The following is an 18813-nucleotide window of genomic DNA, read 5'->3' as shown; positions in this document are numbered from 1 at the left end:
GTTAAGTGAAGCTAAGATAAAGGAAGGTGTCTTCGTTGGTCCTCAGATTCATGAACTTCTTCGAGATGATGCATTTGACCATGCACTGCGTGGCAAGGAAAAGACGGCATGGAAAGCCTTCCAGTTAGTGGCAATAAATTTTCTCGGAAACAACAAGGCAGACAACTACAGGTTGTTGGTGGAAAACCTCCTCAAGGCATACAAAAGCCTTGGTTGCAACATGTCACTAAAGATACATTTTTTGCACTCTCATCTAGATTTTTTCCCACCGAACTGCGGAGCAGTGAGCGACAAGCACGGCGAGCAATTTCACCAGGAGATTGCAACAATGGAGAAACGCCATCAGGGCAAATGGAGCCCATCAATGCTTGCAGACTATTGCTGGACAGTGACAAGAGATGCTCCAGTTAATGAATACAAGAGACAAGACAAGAAGCGCCGAGTAGACACTGAATAGGACTAAACTATGTATATAATAGTTTCTTGCTTTTTGTTTCATAATAAATTTTATTTATATAACCCTTTTGCTGGTTTTTAAAGTGTTACATAAACAGGAAAGGTGAAATATTATCATGTAAAGCAACCATAAACACATGAAAAGACCTAGGTTTACAATTTATGATTAAAACTCTACTATCTACACAATATAAATAGACATAAAATGTAAAAGCTTAAATATCTTAGAAACAGTAGCCAGTTGTTTTAATTGTCATATTTGAATTCAGCACATCAAAATACATAATAAATAGCACATTTTATCTCTGAAGCAGACGACTTCTCAAAAATTGTACACCAGTGTTATCTTTGAAAAGTCATGGAAGACGGGAGAGATTCCAGAAGACTGGAAAAGAGCAAATAGAGTGCCCATTTATAAAAAGGGAAATAAGGACAACCCAGGTAATTACAGACTAGTCAGCTTAACTTCTGTACCCGGAAAAATAATGGAGCAAATAATTAAGCAATCAATTTACAAACTTCTAGAATATAGTAAGCTGATAAGTCACAGTCAGCATAGATTTGTCAAGAACAAATCATGTCAAATGAACCCGATAGCTTTCTTTGACAGTGAAACAAGCCTTGTGGATGCTGGGGGTACAGGGGTGCGCAAGCGGTAGATGTGGTACATCTTGACTTTAGTAAGGCTTTTCAGACTCTCTCTCTCTCTCTCTCATGACCTTCTCATAAACAAACTAGTGAAATACAACCTAGATGGAGCTACTATAAGGTGGGTGCATAACTGGTTGGAAAACTGTTCCCAGGGAGTAGTTATCGGTAGTTCACAGTCATGCTGGAAGGCAGGGCTGCCTAGAGGATTCAGGGGGCCTGGGGCAAAGCAATTTTGGGGGCCCCTTCCATAAAAAAAGTTGTAATACTATAGAACACTGTATTCTCGTGGGGGCCCCTGCGGCGCCCAGGGCAAATTGCCCCACTTGCCCCCCCCCCCCTCTGGACAGCCCTGCTGGAAGGGCATATTGAGTGGGGTCCTGCAGGGATCAGTTCTGGGTCTGGTTTGGTTCAATATCTTTGTCAATGAGTTAGATAATGGCACAGAGAGCACACTGATAAAGTTTGCGGACGATATCAAGCTGGGAGGAGATGCAAGTGCTTTGGAGGATAGGATTAAAATTCAAAATGATCTGGAGAAAGTGGCTGAAGTAAACAGAATGAAATTTAGTAAGGACAAATGCAAAGTACTCTACTAAGGAAGGAAGGAACAAGGAGTTGTACTCATACAAAATGGGAAATGACCGTCTAGGAAGGAGTACTGCGGAAAGGGATCGGAAGATCATAGTGAACCACAAGCTAAATATGAGTCAATAGTGTAACATTGTTGCACACAAAAAAAAAAAAAAAAAGAGCAAAGGTCATTCTGGGATGTATTAGCAGGAGCGTTGTAAGCAAGACACAAGAAGTAATTCTTCCGCTCTAATCTGCTGATTAGGCCTCAACTGGAGTATTGTGTTCAGTTTTGGGTGCCACATTTCAGGAAAAATGTGGACAAATTGAAGGAAGTCCAGAGGGGAGAAGAAAAATGATAAAAGGTCTAGAAAACATGACCTATGAGGGAAGATGGGGAAAAAATGGATTTGTTTAGTATGGAGAAGAGAAGACTGAGAGGGAACATAACAGTTTCCAAGTACATAAAAGGTTGTTACAAGAAGGAAGGAGAAAATTGTTCTTGTTAACCTCTGAGGCTAGGACAAGAAACAATGGGCTTAATTTGCAGCAAGGCCAGTTTAGGTTGTATGTTAAGAAAAACTTCCTACGGGTTCCTTAATACTCTTTCTGCACTGCATGATGCCTCTGCAAGGTACAGACGCCAGCTACAAACCTGGGGATGACGACAGCATGGCTAACCTGTTTCGGTACTACATTCAAGCACCCTTGGGAACTTCTAGTGCTCACCTGCAAAGTCCACAGGGGCCAATTAGTGCACAGCACATATGCGTGCTCTAGAAATCACACCCCGCTAGTCTGCATTGCTGCTCCATGTAGACAACCCTCACAATGGTAGTTTTCTACAGTAAATAGCCGGAAACCATGTAGTTCTGCTACTCTAGCGGTCGTGATTTGGGCAATAGCTGTTATAAGGGAGTAGTGGCCAAAAGCCCCTCCGCCTTCAGCTGGCCAAGAGATCTCTCTCCTTTCCATTATGCACCTCCTTGGAATGACGACAGCATGGATCGCATTCAGGCTTGCACCCAGGGCCCTGTACCTTGCAGAAGCTTCACGTAGTATAGACTATGGTTCTCTCTTGAAGAGGGCAGACTAGTAAGCATGTACAACACCTGTGCACAGTACTCTGTGTCTCACAGTTTAGCTTCAGGTGAAATGGAAAGTGCTGGGTACTCTCGGGATGGAACCCTTAGCTGTCATGGATATATATATATATATATATATATATATATATATTAATTTTTTTTTTTTTGGAAGAAACTATTGACCCTCCTACTATGCATATTGTTTTCCTCAGGAGTTGTTGCAGCATTCTTTCAAATATCTTATATTGGTCATGGTTGGGGAGGGGATCATTATTAGACGGGGCATTACTATGATCTACTGTGGCAAGGCTTATGCTCTCTTCTGTAAGTGAGCAGTTGCCAGACTTCTGCTCTGCCCTCATGACACTTCACCGTTCATTCCAGAGAGGATGCTTGTTGGAGCCTGAAGCCGGGTGCCATCCGTGAGCTTTTTGTCTTTGAAGACACTTGGTTTCTGAGCAGGGATGGCTGCTTCTGGAGTAACGTGTAAAGTTCCTCTCGCTGCTCGGATTTTTGAGAACATTGGAGAGAAGCATTCTAACCTATCCAAGCTTGCTCACGTACACCAGTGAGGGCAGCCGTGTAAGGCAGTTGCCCATGTGCACGTATGTCTGTGGGGGTGGGGGGGTGGCGAGGGCCTCTAACTGGTGTCCTCTTTACAGGCAAGTCTTTTTCTACTGGCACTGGTTGACTTTTTTCCCCAATCCCTTTTTTGAGGATACAAAAACCTTCATAAGAATTTGTTTTCATTGAACCTGTTTCATTTTTGTTGGGCAATAGATCTCTCGCCAGAGAGCAGGATTTTCCCCGGACCAAACTCACTTTTTTTTTTTTTTAAATATTAAATTGTCTGGACATTATCAAACTAAGAAATGTGACATTTTAAAATGAACCTCCCCCAAGCCATCCAGCGTGCCCATCCAATAGGCAAAATCAAAAGGCTGACATGGAGGTAACCTACAATGACAAACATAAGTGTCCAATAGGGTAGCTTATTCATGGCTTTTTGGTACTGCTTGATTAAGAGAACCTGCCCCATCACCTCCTCAGGATGCTAGGTTAAGGGCACCGCTTATCTGAAGAGAATGTCTTTGCATTACTGAATTAGTACCTGATCCTAAATATGTGCTAAGCACTTACAGCTCCCATTAACTTCAGTAGCACTTAGGATCAGGCCAGCAGAATGCAGTTAACTGTTTCCAAGGGAGTTACCGTGTTAATTACATCAGCTGCAACGTTGGCTCAGTCTTTCAAGTCCAATACCTGGTGTGGGTTGTATGGTTTCTCATATTTACTAATCTTTGCTCAAATTACTCACAAGAAGAAACTCCACATTTAAAGGAGATGGTGGTGAGCAAAAGAATAGCTGAAGCCCCTGTGACATGGCCTATTCCAAGACTGCTGCAGTTTTTCTTGCCAGAGTTGTAGGGTGTATTTTCTGATATGGACCAATAACTTCTGGTGCATGTCTCACATTCGCTAACTCTCCTTCTAAACATACTGGTGTATTTAGTTTTGAGGGTGATGGTTTGTGCACAGGGGAGGGGTTTATTCCAAAAACCATGCAGCACTTCCTCCAGCAGCCATTTGCGGAAGGGTTTCTAGAAATACTGGCCTTGCCCTCTATGCTTCCTGAATCCATTTCCCCAATCTGTGTACTGCAGAGCACAAGCAAACCCACATGCGCAGGAATGGGGCAATAGTGAAAAATATTCCTTTCTGGAAGTAGGCCTTACAGTCTCTGCCAGAGAGGGGGTGTGTCAACATACCAGGAATGTAGCTTTCAAGTGCTTAAGGACAAGATTAAGGCAAACTTATGTATTGATCCATACATAGTCTCATATTTTAACTACTGTCTAACTTGGAGGTTGTCTGTGTTCTTGATTGCTTAAGAGTCCACCTATCTTATCACATCTTGTACTCATTTATAGTTGCTTCCATTTCTGGCATTGTTCAAGAGACAGCAGTGTTTCAACGTAAATTAAAATCAATAAGAAGCAATTTCATTTGTTTTTAACTACGAGGAAGGGATTTTTCAGTAAAACTCTATGTTCAACTAAGTCACTTGGTTCATTCTAGCAAGCTAATTGCCAAACCCCATTAACTCACACACACATTTATTTTCCAGTGCTTCTAAAACCATGTCAAGTATGATTGACAAACAAACATGTTTGCTTGTCAAGGGGAAGTGAAGACAGTAAAGAGTTTTTTTTTCCCCTTGGCCCTTACATGGGATTTTAAAACTTGTTTTTAAAAAGGAAAATCATAGAAGTGTTTATGGAAAGGTGCCCTGTGGATAGCTCTTAACATACGAATTATACCACGGGTGCAAGCTTCCCTCACCAGTGTCCCTGCAGAATGTTGTCCAAGCATAACAGCCAGTGTCAAGAGGCTAGTCTAGGGCTCCAGGTGCATTCAGTCCTTCGTTGCTCTGCCGAGACTCTCACTCCACTTTAGACAATATGGACCAGCTCCTCAAAGGTCTCTCCTATCTCCCATTCATTTCAGGTACCTAAATACCTTTTGATGGTCTGGTCATATATGTCCACCTTACAAAATCCCATGTAAAAAGCTGTCATTCCATTGTCAATCACATCTTTTTCACAGAGTCACTGAATTGCCAGTAAGAACCAAGTGGCCTGGATCAAATTCAAATTGGTATTTAGACTGAGATAATCTTAATTTCCTGTCTGTTGCCTGGTTTAAAGTCTGGCTAATAGGTTAAATCATTTAAAAAAAATAATAAAAAAAAAAAAATCACAGAACTGGAAGGGCCCTCAAGAGGTCATCTAGTCCAGCCCTCTGCCTCATGGCAGGATTAAGTATTATCTAGACCATCCCTGACAGGTGTTTGTCCAACCTGCTCTTAAAAATCTCCAATGATGAAGATTCTACAACCTCCCTAGGCAACTCCTTGTTCCTTCTTAAGTGGAGTACTTTGCATTTGTCCTTATTGAATTTCACCCTATTAACTTCAGAGCATTTCTCCAGACCATTTTGAATTTTAATCCTATCCTCCAGAGCACTTGCAACCCCTCCCAGCTTGGTATCATCCACAAACTTTACAAGTGTACTCTCTAGGCCATCACCTAATTCATTGACAAAGATATTGAACCAAACTAGACCCAGAACTGATCCTTACAGGGCCCCTTGATATGCCCTTCCAGCATGACTGATTACCCCTCCAGAACTGTTTCCCAACCAGTAGCTTCATCTAGGAAGAATTTCCCTGGGTTTGTTTATGAGAAGGTCCTGAGAGAGTCTGAAAAGCCTTACTAAAAATCAAGATATACCACATCTACTGCTCCTCCCGCCCCCCCCATCCACAAGGTTTGTTTCATTGTCGAAAGCTATCAGGTTGGTTTGACATGATTTGTTCTTGACAAATCCATGCTGGCTGTAACTGATCACCTTATCTACACAAAGTTTTTTTTTTTCCTTAAAAAGAATAAGACTGCATAACAATGGTCAATAGTGACTTGGGAGATTTCGGAGATGTTAAAGGCACACAGCATGGCTTACAATAAGGAGGTAGCTTTACAATGAGAAGCCAAATGAAGATGTTGCTCTACACCTATAAAAAAAACCCTCCAATGGTTAACAACAAAAATTAAAAAAAGCCCAAACCATGCAGACAGGCTCTGTTGAAGTATCCTAGCTTTTTATGAAGACCCTAGATATTGGCAAACCAAAATAATGTAGACTTGGGATTTTTAAAAACAAAACCAAAAAAGATAGTTACTGTATTTTAATTTTATTAAAAGACATGCATCAGTTACTGTTATGTTCTGACCAAATTATGAGTCTTTGTGAGAATCTCATTCAACAACTCACTGAAATTAACAAAATCCCTAGTTTGAATATGCAACATTTTTCAAGATAACCTTTTCCACCCCCCACTATGAAGACAATAGGGCAGAATCTCAGCTGGTGTAATTTGTCATTGCTCCTCTTGTTAAATGGAGCAATGACAATTTACATCAGCTGAGGATCTGCGCCATGTTAAGAAGAGAGACATTATATGATCACACATTCGCACCCATAGTTTACAAAGATAACAATGAATTTATTCACAATAAACAAAAAAGAGGAACACTTTACTATGCATCAACAATGTAGTAAGAAACAATTAAAAAAATCAGTTTCTGAAACTGCTGTCACTGAGCCCACACAGTTAACACTTACTTAAATAGCTAAAAATTCAGGAAGGTGTTGCTTTGAAATACAAACAGTTATACAGAAGCCACATAATCTGATGCAAAACCCTCAGGCACCGAAGAAAGGAAAAATAAACAACTAATTTTAGATCTTGAGTACTCTCATTAGTGATTCTCACCAATTAGAATATGATGCAACTGCTGTCAACAGGCAAATTTTAGGTATATTTTTAAAAAGTGTTTAGAACATTTATGCCTAAATTATTTTACTGTAAAAAGAATATTGAACATAATTAATTGGTGAGCAATATGGAGATTCTGACCCGTTGAATTAGTGCTCCGGCTCTCTCATGTCACTGGTTAAATGGAGGCTGTGCTTGAAAGGTATTCCTGCACTGTGAAGCCCCAGTTTACAGGTTTGACGGTTATCCTTTCTAGTTTGCCTCTGTAGTAGATCCAGAATAAAAATTTCAAAAGCACCTAGAGTGATTTAGGAACCTTAATCCCACTCAAAGTCAGTGGGACTCGGAGCTTTTGACATTTCTACCCCTAGTTTTTCAGGTTAATGTAGATCCGCACCAAAGTTTTCAAAAGCAACAAGCAATTTTGGGTGCCTCAGTTTTCAGGTAAAGAAAACTGAAATGGGTCTGATTATCAGAATGTCAGAGATCAGCTGGGGGGAAAAAATCAGCACCCACTACGGGGTCTCAAGTTGGACCCCCAACAATTGGGGCAAGCAAAAAAAGCCACTAGTCACTTTTGGAAAAATCTTGGCCATCTGAGACCACTTCTTTCTGATGTCTTTATTTTGGAACTCCATATTAATGGTTGCAATACCTCTTTAAAATGGCCCTTTTGACATCCTAAGTCTAAGGAGCAGAAGCTAGCAAGAGTGTCTCTCCAATCATATAGGGCTGCGTTTAGAACGCTGTGCAGAATAGAGTACACAAAGCAGCAGTCTTTGGTGGCACTAAATGAGCATCCTTGCTGAAGGCTCCGAGATCATTTAATGGGTCCAGTTCACCATTGCCTTGTACCACACAATCACTGTCCCGTACTGCCACCAGTGCCAAACGAGTAACACTGCAAAAATCAGCACAGAAGTGTTTTTACACAAACTTTGTAGTGGTGCAGAAGACTACACAATGAACCTGACCTTTTTTGGACAGGGGTTGGGAGCGGGGTGGGGTGGGGTTCATGAGTTGTGCCTTCTTCAGTTTAAGTCCTTCTGCATTCTTTAAGCCTCCTCTCTTCAGAGGAACACTAATGCTTTTTTTTTTATTAAAAAAGAAGGTGGCACAGCCAGGAAGCAGAAATGCCAGTTTTAAGGCTTGAGAATGATGAAGGGCAATAATCCAATACTTAAGCGCTTTTCTATGGACACATTCTGAAGCACTGTTTTGATTAAAACACTGGTGCATTTTATCAGTCTCTTCCCCTCCAAAAGTGTGTGTGTGTGGGGGGGGAGAAATCCTGTACTACTGTCCATTTTGGTGAGCAAAAGAGATCAGATAGCATTCCTCTTTTTCACTAGAATAAGCTGGCTGTCAGAAGAAGAGCTCTAAAAGCATTCCATCGAAAAGACAGGCATGCTTTTGAAACAGAAAAAAGAACCAACAGCTGCCACATGACCAAATAATGGCCAATATTTTGCTCCCAAATACCAGTGCAGCTCCCCCTGGCTCCAGGTTTCATTCATCAAGTATCTGTGAGCACAGAAAAGGGTATTCAAAGCAGTTCTGTTAAGCGAAGTAGCCAAGTCTCAAAAAAACCCATCTAGATTTTTCTTACAGAGGTTTCCATGCTATGAATGCAAAATCCCTCAAAGCAGCAACTGGCAGAGAATACATGTACTTGGGCATCACATCAACATTTACGTACTCAAGAGCTGCAGCACCCCGTCTCCAGTGAGATTTCACCTGTCACCACTGCTGGCAGGTGCGCACTGCAGCCAGGAGTTCTATAGAATGATCCAGCACTATCCAAATTACTTGATTCAGAACTCTAATACGCCAGTTGCCAAACATCTAAAATTTGTACAACGACATGAAAAAACCCACCCGTTACCTGATTTTACTGTTAGCCTCCCCATAAACTGTGGCTAATTTAAATTGTTCTAAGCTGAACTTGTTCCGTAAAAATCAAAAATAAATCCTAGGCCGAAAGGAAAGCAGCAGCCATGCATCACGGTAATCGGTCTCTTCCTTTCCCCACACATTCCTATTTAGTCACTTCCTGCCCTTCCCCTCATCCCCATAAGAAAAAAAATATGGAAACGAGACAAAGGAATAGAAGCAGCCGCCATCTCACCCCTCACCTCAATGGCTTTGTTTAAATGCTCTCTCCCTCCTGTCACCTGTTAGCTTCTGGTGGGAAGGGTCATTTAGATTGTAACCTTGTCAGGGTAGGATTGTGTCTGCCTGTGTTTGTGCAGCAGCATCCAGCCCAACCCGACCACATTACAAAAACCCCTATCAGCTACCTACATGCTTCCCCCCCGCCCTCCCCTTTCTTTCATTGAAGGAATATCCATCTACAAGTGGAGAAACTAGGGCTTCCAACCAGAACAGCTGGTCTTCAATTGACCTTACCAGGTGGGCAATGTAACAGGCTCCCCTCATTAGTACAGAAATGCAGTCTGAGCAGGACACACAATAATTTATATTTTCCTCCTAGACTTGGCCTCCCAAACATTCCCAGAGAGATGCAGATGTCAATGTCAAGTGGAGTGACTCTCACTTAAGTCAATGGAGTTACACCCAGGTCAGTATTATGTAAAGAAAATAAAGCCTGCAGATTTACTCAGACAAAAAGTAAATGGCAGTTTGCTTGAGTTAAAAGTATGGCCCTTACTTTTTAAACCTGTGCACCTGAAGACGTGGTTAAGTGCCTACTGGGATTTTAGGCACTTGAAAAAAATCCCACTAGGAGCCTAAATACCTTTTAACAAATGGCTCTAGGGGTTCAGGATTCGGCTCCCTGACAGCAGAACAAATTGACTGAAATATTTAAGAGCACTGTATAATTAAGCCTTAAAAATGACTTCTTGCTGCCACGTGAGAGTATAAAGAATCACAATTCAGTCAGAAAGTAACAGCAACTATGATGTATGTTTTGTAATAAAATTAAAATACAGTAACTTAAAAGCAAACAGAAATTAGTCTCATTCTCTCATAATTCCTCATATTAAGGTTATATACTGGATAAAGTGCAATTTTATTACTATACCCTTAGGCTTCCAAGCACATCACGCCACATGTTCGACTGGCTGCTAAAAAGCAGCCACCAAGAGATTAGCATTTGTTCCAAAGATAGTGGAGATTAATAGTTTGAAACTTTTTTTTAATTTAACCATAAAACTCAACATTTAAATTAGAGTCAAACTTAACAATGCTTTCTTTCCAAAAGCTACCAGCATGTTAGTCCTTAAACGCTGATCAGAACAGGGATAGGATCTTCATCGTATTTTCTATAACTGCATAGACAATGAAAACTATTCATGTTACTTTTTTTTAAATTAAGTGTAAGGCTTTAATTATGTATGTAAGGAAAGTGTTGGAGAAAAACACCCCAGGTGAAATTCTAGCCCTATTAAGAGTCATTGACTCATTACAAGTCAATGAACCCAGGATTTCAGCCCCATGCTGCTGACAGAAAGTGGACACTCCTAACAGAGGCCACATCATATTCCTGGACAGTGAGATTTCTTAGGAGATGCTGAACTGCACTGCTCCACCACCTTTTCAAGGAGAATAGAACGGACAATGGGACTTGGACAAGTAGGTCCTGGCTGAGTTGTCAACAGCAGCTCTCAGCAAGACAATCAGAAGCTACTGTACAGACTAGCTGATGAACAACACCAAGTCTCTATGCTAGATTATGCAAATCCTTCGTTAGTTCTGAGTAAAGGCTCCTCTTTTCCCAAAATGTGCTAGAAAGCTATTTGCACCAGTTTTCTGTAACATAGTGAAGAGAAGGGGGGAGAAGCACACACAGGATGCTACCTCACTTCTTCACCCTTAAAAAACAGAAGACCCAGAATAGGGCCTGATCCCACTAGGCGAGAACAATGAATGGCTCTATAGAATCTATAAATCTCAGACAAACAGAAAGTTGCTGCACCACCACTAGGTTTCTCAGATATCCAGATTCTAGTCTAGCCTCTGAAAATGGATTACTCTCCCCAATCCCCTTTGAATTGACTGAGCTCCCCTTCCCTCCCACCCCCAAAAAATATATCACACTTGCTGTAGCTGTTCATCTACTCAGCTTCCAGCATCACTTAGAGTTTACAAAGCTCTGTCCTGGCACTGTTAGCTGTGAATCAGTTTCCATAAGTCTGCAAACAGTATCAAAGATCTTCCTTATTTTTCTCTTCAGAAGCATACCAGCAAGCTCAGCTCCCAGTGCACAGGAAAAAAGGAGAGAGGAGTATTTGACATTCTTTAGCAGCAAGGACTCCATTAGCCACTTCCTGGAACATAAAGCATATTTAAAAAGGCATTGAAAAATAAGAGAATAATTAAAATGTAAGACGTGTCATCTTCATAAAAGCCATAGGACTAAATAAAGTCTTGGAGAGCCCTCTCCTGTACATTCCATATTTCTCTATGAAAGGGAAGTGCAGGAGTACACACCTTGCTCTAGAAAATCTTGGATAAACAAGGCCAGTCTTATTCAGCACCTTTAAAGATTTTGAAAGTGGCATTTGATTAGCTCAAAGGCACACGCTCCTAGGAAACAGACAAACAATACTAAAGATTTCTCCCTCCCCCCTAAAGAAATTATAGTCTTCATACTTGAAGAGTGAAGAACTAAAAGCCACCAACATCATATCATGCCTTTAAAAAAAGTTGGAGGCTGATATATGCTAGGTCAATACTGAACTACATTTGTTAGCCAATTCGGTCATTTAGATTTTTTTTTTTTTGTTAAATCCACCTTTTACATATTTCTCCTAGGAAAACTGAAACAAGTTTCTAGCTCCATAGATGCCAGGTACTATACTAGTCACAAAATGCAGAACAGAACACAAACATTCCTTACCTCAGGGAAGCAGATTATTAAGGATGCTATTGTATTATTAATATTTAGGCCTTTTCTTACTCATTAACACAATGAATTTAGCTGCATGAGTGAGCAGACCCCATAGCAACAATTGTTTTTACTTTATCTTAGTTGGATTTATTAACCATCGCAATTACCAGTGACAAGTTCACAGTTAAATGTACTGAAGTGCTAGTGCAGGAAGAACAAAAGCTCCCAATATATTTTCCTCATTGTTACTGATGGAGTAGAGAACAAGATATTTATACAAAGGTAAAAATTCATTACAAGTCTGTTAGAGGACTGCTAAAGGTGAAAGGGTTTATTTTCTAGATGACCTCATGCTTTATTTTACAATGTTAAATTGTCTGTTTTATGTTGCTTCACTAATGAAAGCGATTGGGGAAGGAGAGGGGGAAGAGACAAAGTAGCGATCTGTATCTCTTGTTTAAAGGCAGCTGGGAATAAAGTTTTTCTACATAAAAAACATCCATCTGCATTCGCTAAGCTTCTTAATTCAGGTTTTAAAAATAAATTAAGTAGATTTTGTTTCAGATGCTAAATAGTTAATTTTTGGCAGGGATTCCCCATTAACACAATTTTGACAATTTGCCATTTGGTGTTGTCAACACTGATGTCCTGTTTTAGTCCCCTGAGGCGCTCGCTGCAGCCTTCCTGCCTCTGGCACTTCTCATGTACCGGGTCACAGTAGAGAAGGCTACAGTGTCCTTATTTGTCTTAATGTTCTAACTTGCCCAACCCACAACTGTGATCACTGTTTGGAAGAAAACCTACAATAATGAAATCAGCGAGGCCTAACATGGTAGCAGTGTCACGAACTACAGCCACAAAAGCCTTCATAAGAAAATACTTTGTTTTCCAAGCAAAGCCCCATGTTGAACAGCATCTGTAAGTATTATAAAGCTATTTCTCAGTTACTAATGTTAAATCATTTAGCTATACACAGTACATGAACATGGGTATGCAAACACAGAGCATATATCTACATCAACCCATAATGTAAATATTATCTAGTTTTAACTCCATGGATATAAATCAGTTCTTCTTACAATATTGTAATATTAAACCTACATCAGAGCTTGTTTTCCTAAATTGTTCTTAGAGCCTGCTTTCTAGATGTAATTACTGTATAATATACATCAGAACCAGAGAGAAGGCCCCACTCTCATTGAAATGAAAGAGAAGAAATCAATACAAAGAAGATAAATGTTTTTTCCTCAAGAGCTGCAGAATTTCAAACAGATGGAGGTTTTAACTCACTCTGGCTTATTTTATTTTTTCTTGAAATCATTTTATCATCTGATAAGTTACTGGAGGTGATTGGCGTATACGGACTATTTGCTTGTGTCCTTGTGAGTATTTTAAAAGAGAATTGAAAGTTACTAGAAAGCTTCCAGAAAATGGATTTTACTCTTCTCATGCATCCTGTAAGTGGTCCACAATACAAATTGCATCAGAAGGTCAGTGTCACAGCTTTTCAACTTTAATAGCTATGAAGACATAGGCTTAACTAACAAAATGAACAGAAAAGCCAGCAGCAAGGGCCTCCAAAATATTCCATTTGCTCACTTTTCTGGAATAAGAGATACCAAAGTACGCTTTTAATATATGTATCTCCCCACTTAGTGGTACCTTTTTGGACTTGGTTATTTAAATAAAAACCATCACATCTGGCTGAAAATTTTATAGCTACTAAAGTAACGAGTAACACTAAGCAAAAGAAGTTTTTTAAAAAATAGTTCTGCTCTACATACATCCACTTCGCCCCCCCCACCACACACACACACACACACACACACACCCACACACCAGCTTGTGCATTTGACAGCATTTTGTGCTCAGTCAATTTCATTATTTCCACTAGTCAGCTACTTCCCTGCAACAAAGATTCTCATAAGACAGGAATGGGGAAAACAGGAAAAAACCCGAGATATTTTTAAAGGAATGTACAGAGAAAGAGAGAGATACACAACATTCTGGAGGGTGCTGGAAACTGGAGTGTCATATGTACAGTTGACAGTGCCCCTTTAAAACTGAAGGGTGCACAAATAAATTCTGGCAGAAATGGGTTTTGTAATTGTTTGGGTAGAGAAACTGGTCAACTTTAGACCTTGATCTCCCCAGCTGCGTTGGGGGAGATTGTGTGGCGACTGAAAGCCAGCAGATGTGCAGACAAGGGAAAGTTATGCTCACATACATTCTAGCTGGAGAGAAACTCAGGAGAAGTTCTGAGTAACTCATCAGAAGGGCCACGTCCATCCCGGAGCGTGCGTGCGTGTTTGGGGGGCTTTCTGGAGAGGGGACGAACGCAGCCGGCGACAGACAGAAGCTCAGCAGCGCCTCTGTGGGTGCATCTGTCTGACTGCAGCTTTGGGAAATGGAATAGCAGACCCCTCCAAAGCCTCTGACATTTTAACTTTCCTTAGCCATTACACACACAACACACCTACACACACAGCAAGCGTCCTCCTCTCCGCAGCCTCCTGGAGGATTTTGCTTTTGACCTGAGCGCACTAGGCTGGAGAGGACGTGTTAAGGCAACCTTGGGGTGGGAATCCACCCCTGCGCCTGGCAGTGATGCGGGAAGCACAGCCCAGCGCCCCCTGAGCACTGAGGCTGTGGCCAGACCCCCACCCACCCACCCGCATCCCCACCCGCCGAGGGAAGTTTGCGCATCAGGCTCCGCTGTCTCCCTCCTTGCCCGGGCTAGGAGCAGAGGAACCAGATCAGCCGCCAGGGTTTGTGTGCTCAGCTCGCCCCGATGGACGGGCAGGCTCCGACCTTTGTCCCTCTGGCCCCGGCCCCCCCAGACCACATCCCCGGCCCCCAAGGTCAAGGGGACAGCGGCGGAACGCAGCCAAGCAGGCGCGGGGGGCGCAGGTGGGAGGCCCCGGGGGCGGCAGGACCCAACTAAGTTTGGGGGGGGGGGGCGAGGATCGGGGCGTGGGGGCACCTGAGCCCGCCTAGCGGGAGCCTCCCCGGGGCGCGTCCGGGCCCCTGGAGCTGGGGCGCCCGGTGCCATTAGCGCCCCGCGGCGCAGCGCCCCGAGCTCCCCCAGCCGCCGGCTGCTGCTCCGCCGCGGGAAGCGCTGCGCCAAAGCCGAGCCCGCCGGAGGGAGGAAGGGAGCGGGCGGGCACCCCGGGGTGCCCATCCCTCGCCACGGGCGCGCCCCGGGGCAAGGGGCCGCCGAGGGGCCGGAGTCGCTGTGGGGCATGCGGCTGCCGAGCGGGCAAAGCCCAGCAGGGGCGATGGGAGGCGGCTGCGGGCAGGCAGCGGCGAGCCGGGGGCCAGGCTCGGGCAGCCACGATCCCGGGGGTAGGGGGCCTCTCCCGCAGCCGGTCCCGCTGCGAGCAGGGGCGCCAGGGGAGAGGGGGAGAAGTTGGGCAAAGCGTGGCTGGGAAGCCGGGGCTGAGAACCGGCCCCCCTTCCCCAGGGAAAGCCCACCCCGGAGCGGGGTAGGGGCAGGGGAGAGACCGGTCCCCCTCTCCCCTCGTTGAGTCTCGCACGCCCATGGCTGGGGGGGGGGTCAATCAGCAACACCCCCCACACACACTTTCTCCAGCCCCCCCCCCCCGCCCCAGCACAGCCAGCCCCCCAGGGAGAGGCAGCAGCCACGCAGCCTTGGGGACCCCCAGCCCCCCCACGGGCCAGGCGGTGCAGCAGAGCGCGCAAAGCAGGAGCCCTGTATTTTCAAACACACTCCCCCCCTCCTCCCCCCGCGGCCGGCGCCACTCACCGGGGAAGCACACCACATACTGGAGCACGGAGCTGGTGATTTTCAAGAAAAAGATCCACCAACACGGTTGCAGTAGCCTCCGCATGTCCAAAGGCGCACATCGAAAGGGGGCGAGGAGGGGGCTGGAACTTGTGGAGAAGAAGTTGCCGCTTGTCCTCCCCCTTTCCCCAGCCACCCACCCCCCCAAAAAAAACCAGCCAGCCAACCAGACCAACCCCGCCCCACGTCCCCGGGTCACCCGCCCCGGCCGGGGGCAAAGCGGGGGTGCTGGGGGGCCGGAGCAGCAGGTCCCGGACGCAGCAAGCGCCAGGCCCGGAGCAGCCCCGCGGCGGCTGGGTCGGCTCCCGGGGAGCGCTCAGAACTTCACTCCCCGAGCGGCGGCGGCGGCCGGAGGAGAAGCGCCGTGGCGGGGCTGGGGCTGGGGCTCTCCCTCGCTCCTCATGCAGGCAGCCTCCGGGGCCAAGCCATGGCAGGGGCCGGGCGCAGGCTCTCAGTCCGTGCCCCGGGCAGCGGCGGCTCGGCGGCGGTCAGACGGCAGCCGGGCGCGCTCCATTCCTCCATGCAGGACGCACCATGTGAGCCCGGCGCCTGGCTCAGACTTTAAAGCGGAGTGAGGGAGAGAGGAGGCGGGGGCGCGCGGGGAAAAGGGGAGTCGGGCTTTTGCGCGCACCCGGGGCTCTTAAAGGGGCCGTGCACACATGGCCCCTGTCTCTCTCTGGCCTCCAGTCCCTCCGCTGCAAACCCAGGAGGCGTTTGCAGGTGAAAAATAGGCGTGTGTGTGAGCCAGCCTCTGTTCGGTCTGCGGGAGCATGGGTGTGCACACGCACACTTGTTGTGTGTGTGTGTGTGTGTGTGGAATGCACACATGCGCTCACATACTGTACATCTCGTTTCTCACGCCACACTCGCCTGCAAACCCTGCTGGCTACAGACACACGCTCGCAGTCTCTCTCCGGCGCGTTCCTTCCAGCCGTTTGCAAATCAGGCCCGCGGCTGCATATTTTTTTCAATTTCCTGACAGCAGGGGGGTTTAAAGCAGTATCGATCTATTTGGCAGGAGCCTGGCTCACTACCGAGATACAATAGCAGACACCAGGACGGATGTTCTGCCGTTTTAATCTGAGACATCATCATCATACGAAGAACGGCCAGAGGCTTTTGCTGCTGATGTTTAATATTTGGAGGATCCCAGGGTCCTGATCTCCGGCTCAGAGTTGAGGTTAAAGGGAGCCCATTGCAATGATCAGCGCCCAGAGGCTAGGCTGATTTCTGGCAGATACTTGGAAGCGATTTCCTTTTTAGCCCTGGCGTTTAAATAAAAAGCAATCCGAGGGAAATGGGAGCGCTGCTTATCTGTAATGAGTTTTGTCCCTTCCTTTAGACTGTAAGATTTTATCACGTTTTAGTTATAAGCACCGTATTTTGCCTTTATACTGCTTCTAACTAGTGCAGGGTCGTTTTTGATTAAATGTGTAATTGAGTCAAGATAATTTCCCATTTGTAATTTAAAATTTCTCACTCTTATCTAAATTGTATCTGTTTGAAGTTATTTATGTTATTACACCGCCCTCAATATACACTATAGCATCCTACATAGCTTTTTGAGTAATGTCCATCATACTTCTGGTTATGGCCGGAGACCCCCCACAGAATAATAGACTAGCATGGGGGTTTGTAAACAGGTACCTTTAAAAACTACTTTCAAGTTAAGCTTGGTCCCTAGCCTAGCAAGAGACAGGGGATTCTAAGGGAATGAGAACTTTACACTGGCATGGGAAACAGACAATGCAGTGATGCTGGAACAATTATTTTTATAGTCAGGGTGCTGTAAGCAGAAACCATGTATTTGGGGTTCTTACTACTTCAAGCTAGGGGGTGCAACAGCACCCCTAGTTCCAGTGCCTATGGTCTGAATTGAGAATGAATTATTTTTAGTATGAACTGGAGCTCATCTGGCTTTGTTGCCTTCTGTCAAAACTTGAACTTTATTCAGATAGTGTTTTTGTCTGATTTTTAAAAAATATATTATTACAGGATTTCTATTTTTATTTTTTACAGTCAATACAAATCACATGATTTATCTGGGACTGGAATGGTCACTGCTGGTTTTGCTGTTTGCTGGCATTGTCTTACCTTTATTTACATACAGCGTCTTTCATCTATGAGTTCTTTTCAAACCATAGCTTCAAAAGGGGGGATGGAGAGGAAGAAGGAACAAATCTAAGGAAGTCAGCAGAATATTATTTCCCCCCAGCCATTGGAATGGCTATGTCAATCCCTTGGGACACAGACACAAACCCCGCTGGCACCGGTGTTAGCAGGGAGATCACAATAACCACAAAGGCGGCTTCCAATCTACAGCAGTTCAGTGCGTTTCCTACTATCTGCAGGCTGGAAACTCTATATCCCAGTTCACGACTAGCCTTATCCCTGGTGCCACAAAAGAGCCTGGAATGCAGTGGGACCCCCTCTCCCATTCCTCCCCACTGCACACCATGAAAGAACCCTGTACTCCAGGTTACGGGAATTCGAACCCAGAGTCACCACCAGCCATCATGCCCAGGTGCAGCAGGTAGGATGTAGAATGGGGTGTACTGCAGCCTAAGCACCCCAAATTCAGGAGACACAAAGGTATCTTAGGTCCACCTTTGCTCTCGCTTCCCCCACTCCAGGTTGTGCCTGCTATGAATTAGGGGCTGATCCTGCATTCCTTGCACACTCAAAACAGCTGTCGAGGTCATGCATGTTTTGGATTCACAAGGAATGCAGATTCAAGGCCCCTGCATAAAGACTAACCAACAACCAAAACAAAAGACCCAGAGGCCTGAAGAAATAGACAAATCCCATAGTTTCTCAAAGTAGGTGGTTTTTGTCTGTGTGATTTAGTTTCAAATAGCTTGAAAGTAAAGAAAGTAAAACTAAAAAAACCTGCATCCATTTTCTCTTCCTATGCAAATAGGAAGTAGGGGGGAACCACACCTGTTTTGACCTTAAGGATTACACAGTGACACAGATATTCAACTAGTTCACTCACATGGGTTTGCTCCAGAAAACCTGAGCAATGTTCTCTCTTCAGCACTCCAAGCCTGAC

General features: G+C 44.5%; 1 protein-coding gene across 7 annotated transcripts in view; it reads right to left on the bottom strand.

The window, feature by feature from the left end:
• The window catches only part of PTPRG (protein tyrosine phosphatase receptor type G), a 579897-nt gene extending 563822 nt beyond the window's left edge, over nucleotides 1-16075 (bottom strand). For 3 of the 7 annotated variants that reach the window (XM_065550634.1, XM_065550633.1, XM_065550635.1), the window contains exon 1: nucleotides 15723-15940. In XM_065550634.1, the coding sequence (XP_065406706.1) occupies nucleotides 15723-15807 (85 nt within the window). In that variant the 5' untranslated portion in view covers nucleotides 15808-15940. Of the gene's footprint in view, nucleotides 1-15722 lie in introns of all 7 variants that reach the window. The other 4 variants (XM_065550638.1, XM_065550639.1, XM_065550636.1 and 1 more) reach the window with 2 other exon arrangements.
• Between the last annotated feature and the right edge of the window lie 2738 nt (nucleotides 16076-18813).

Source organism: Chrysemys picta, chromosome 7 (genome assembly GCF_011386835.1).
Source record: "Chrysemys picta bellii isolate R12L10 chromosome 7, ASM1138683v2, whole genome shotgun sequence".
Taxonomy (NCBI): domain Eukaryota; kingdom Metazoa; phylum Chordata; order Testudines; family Emydidae; genus Chrysemys; species Chrysemys picta.
Note: the sequence above shows the minus strand (reverse complement) of the source record. Positions and strands in the feature narration are given on the sequence as shown.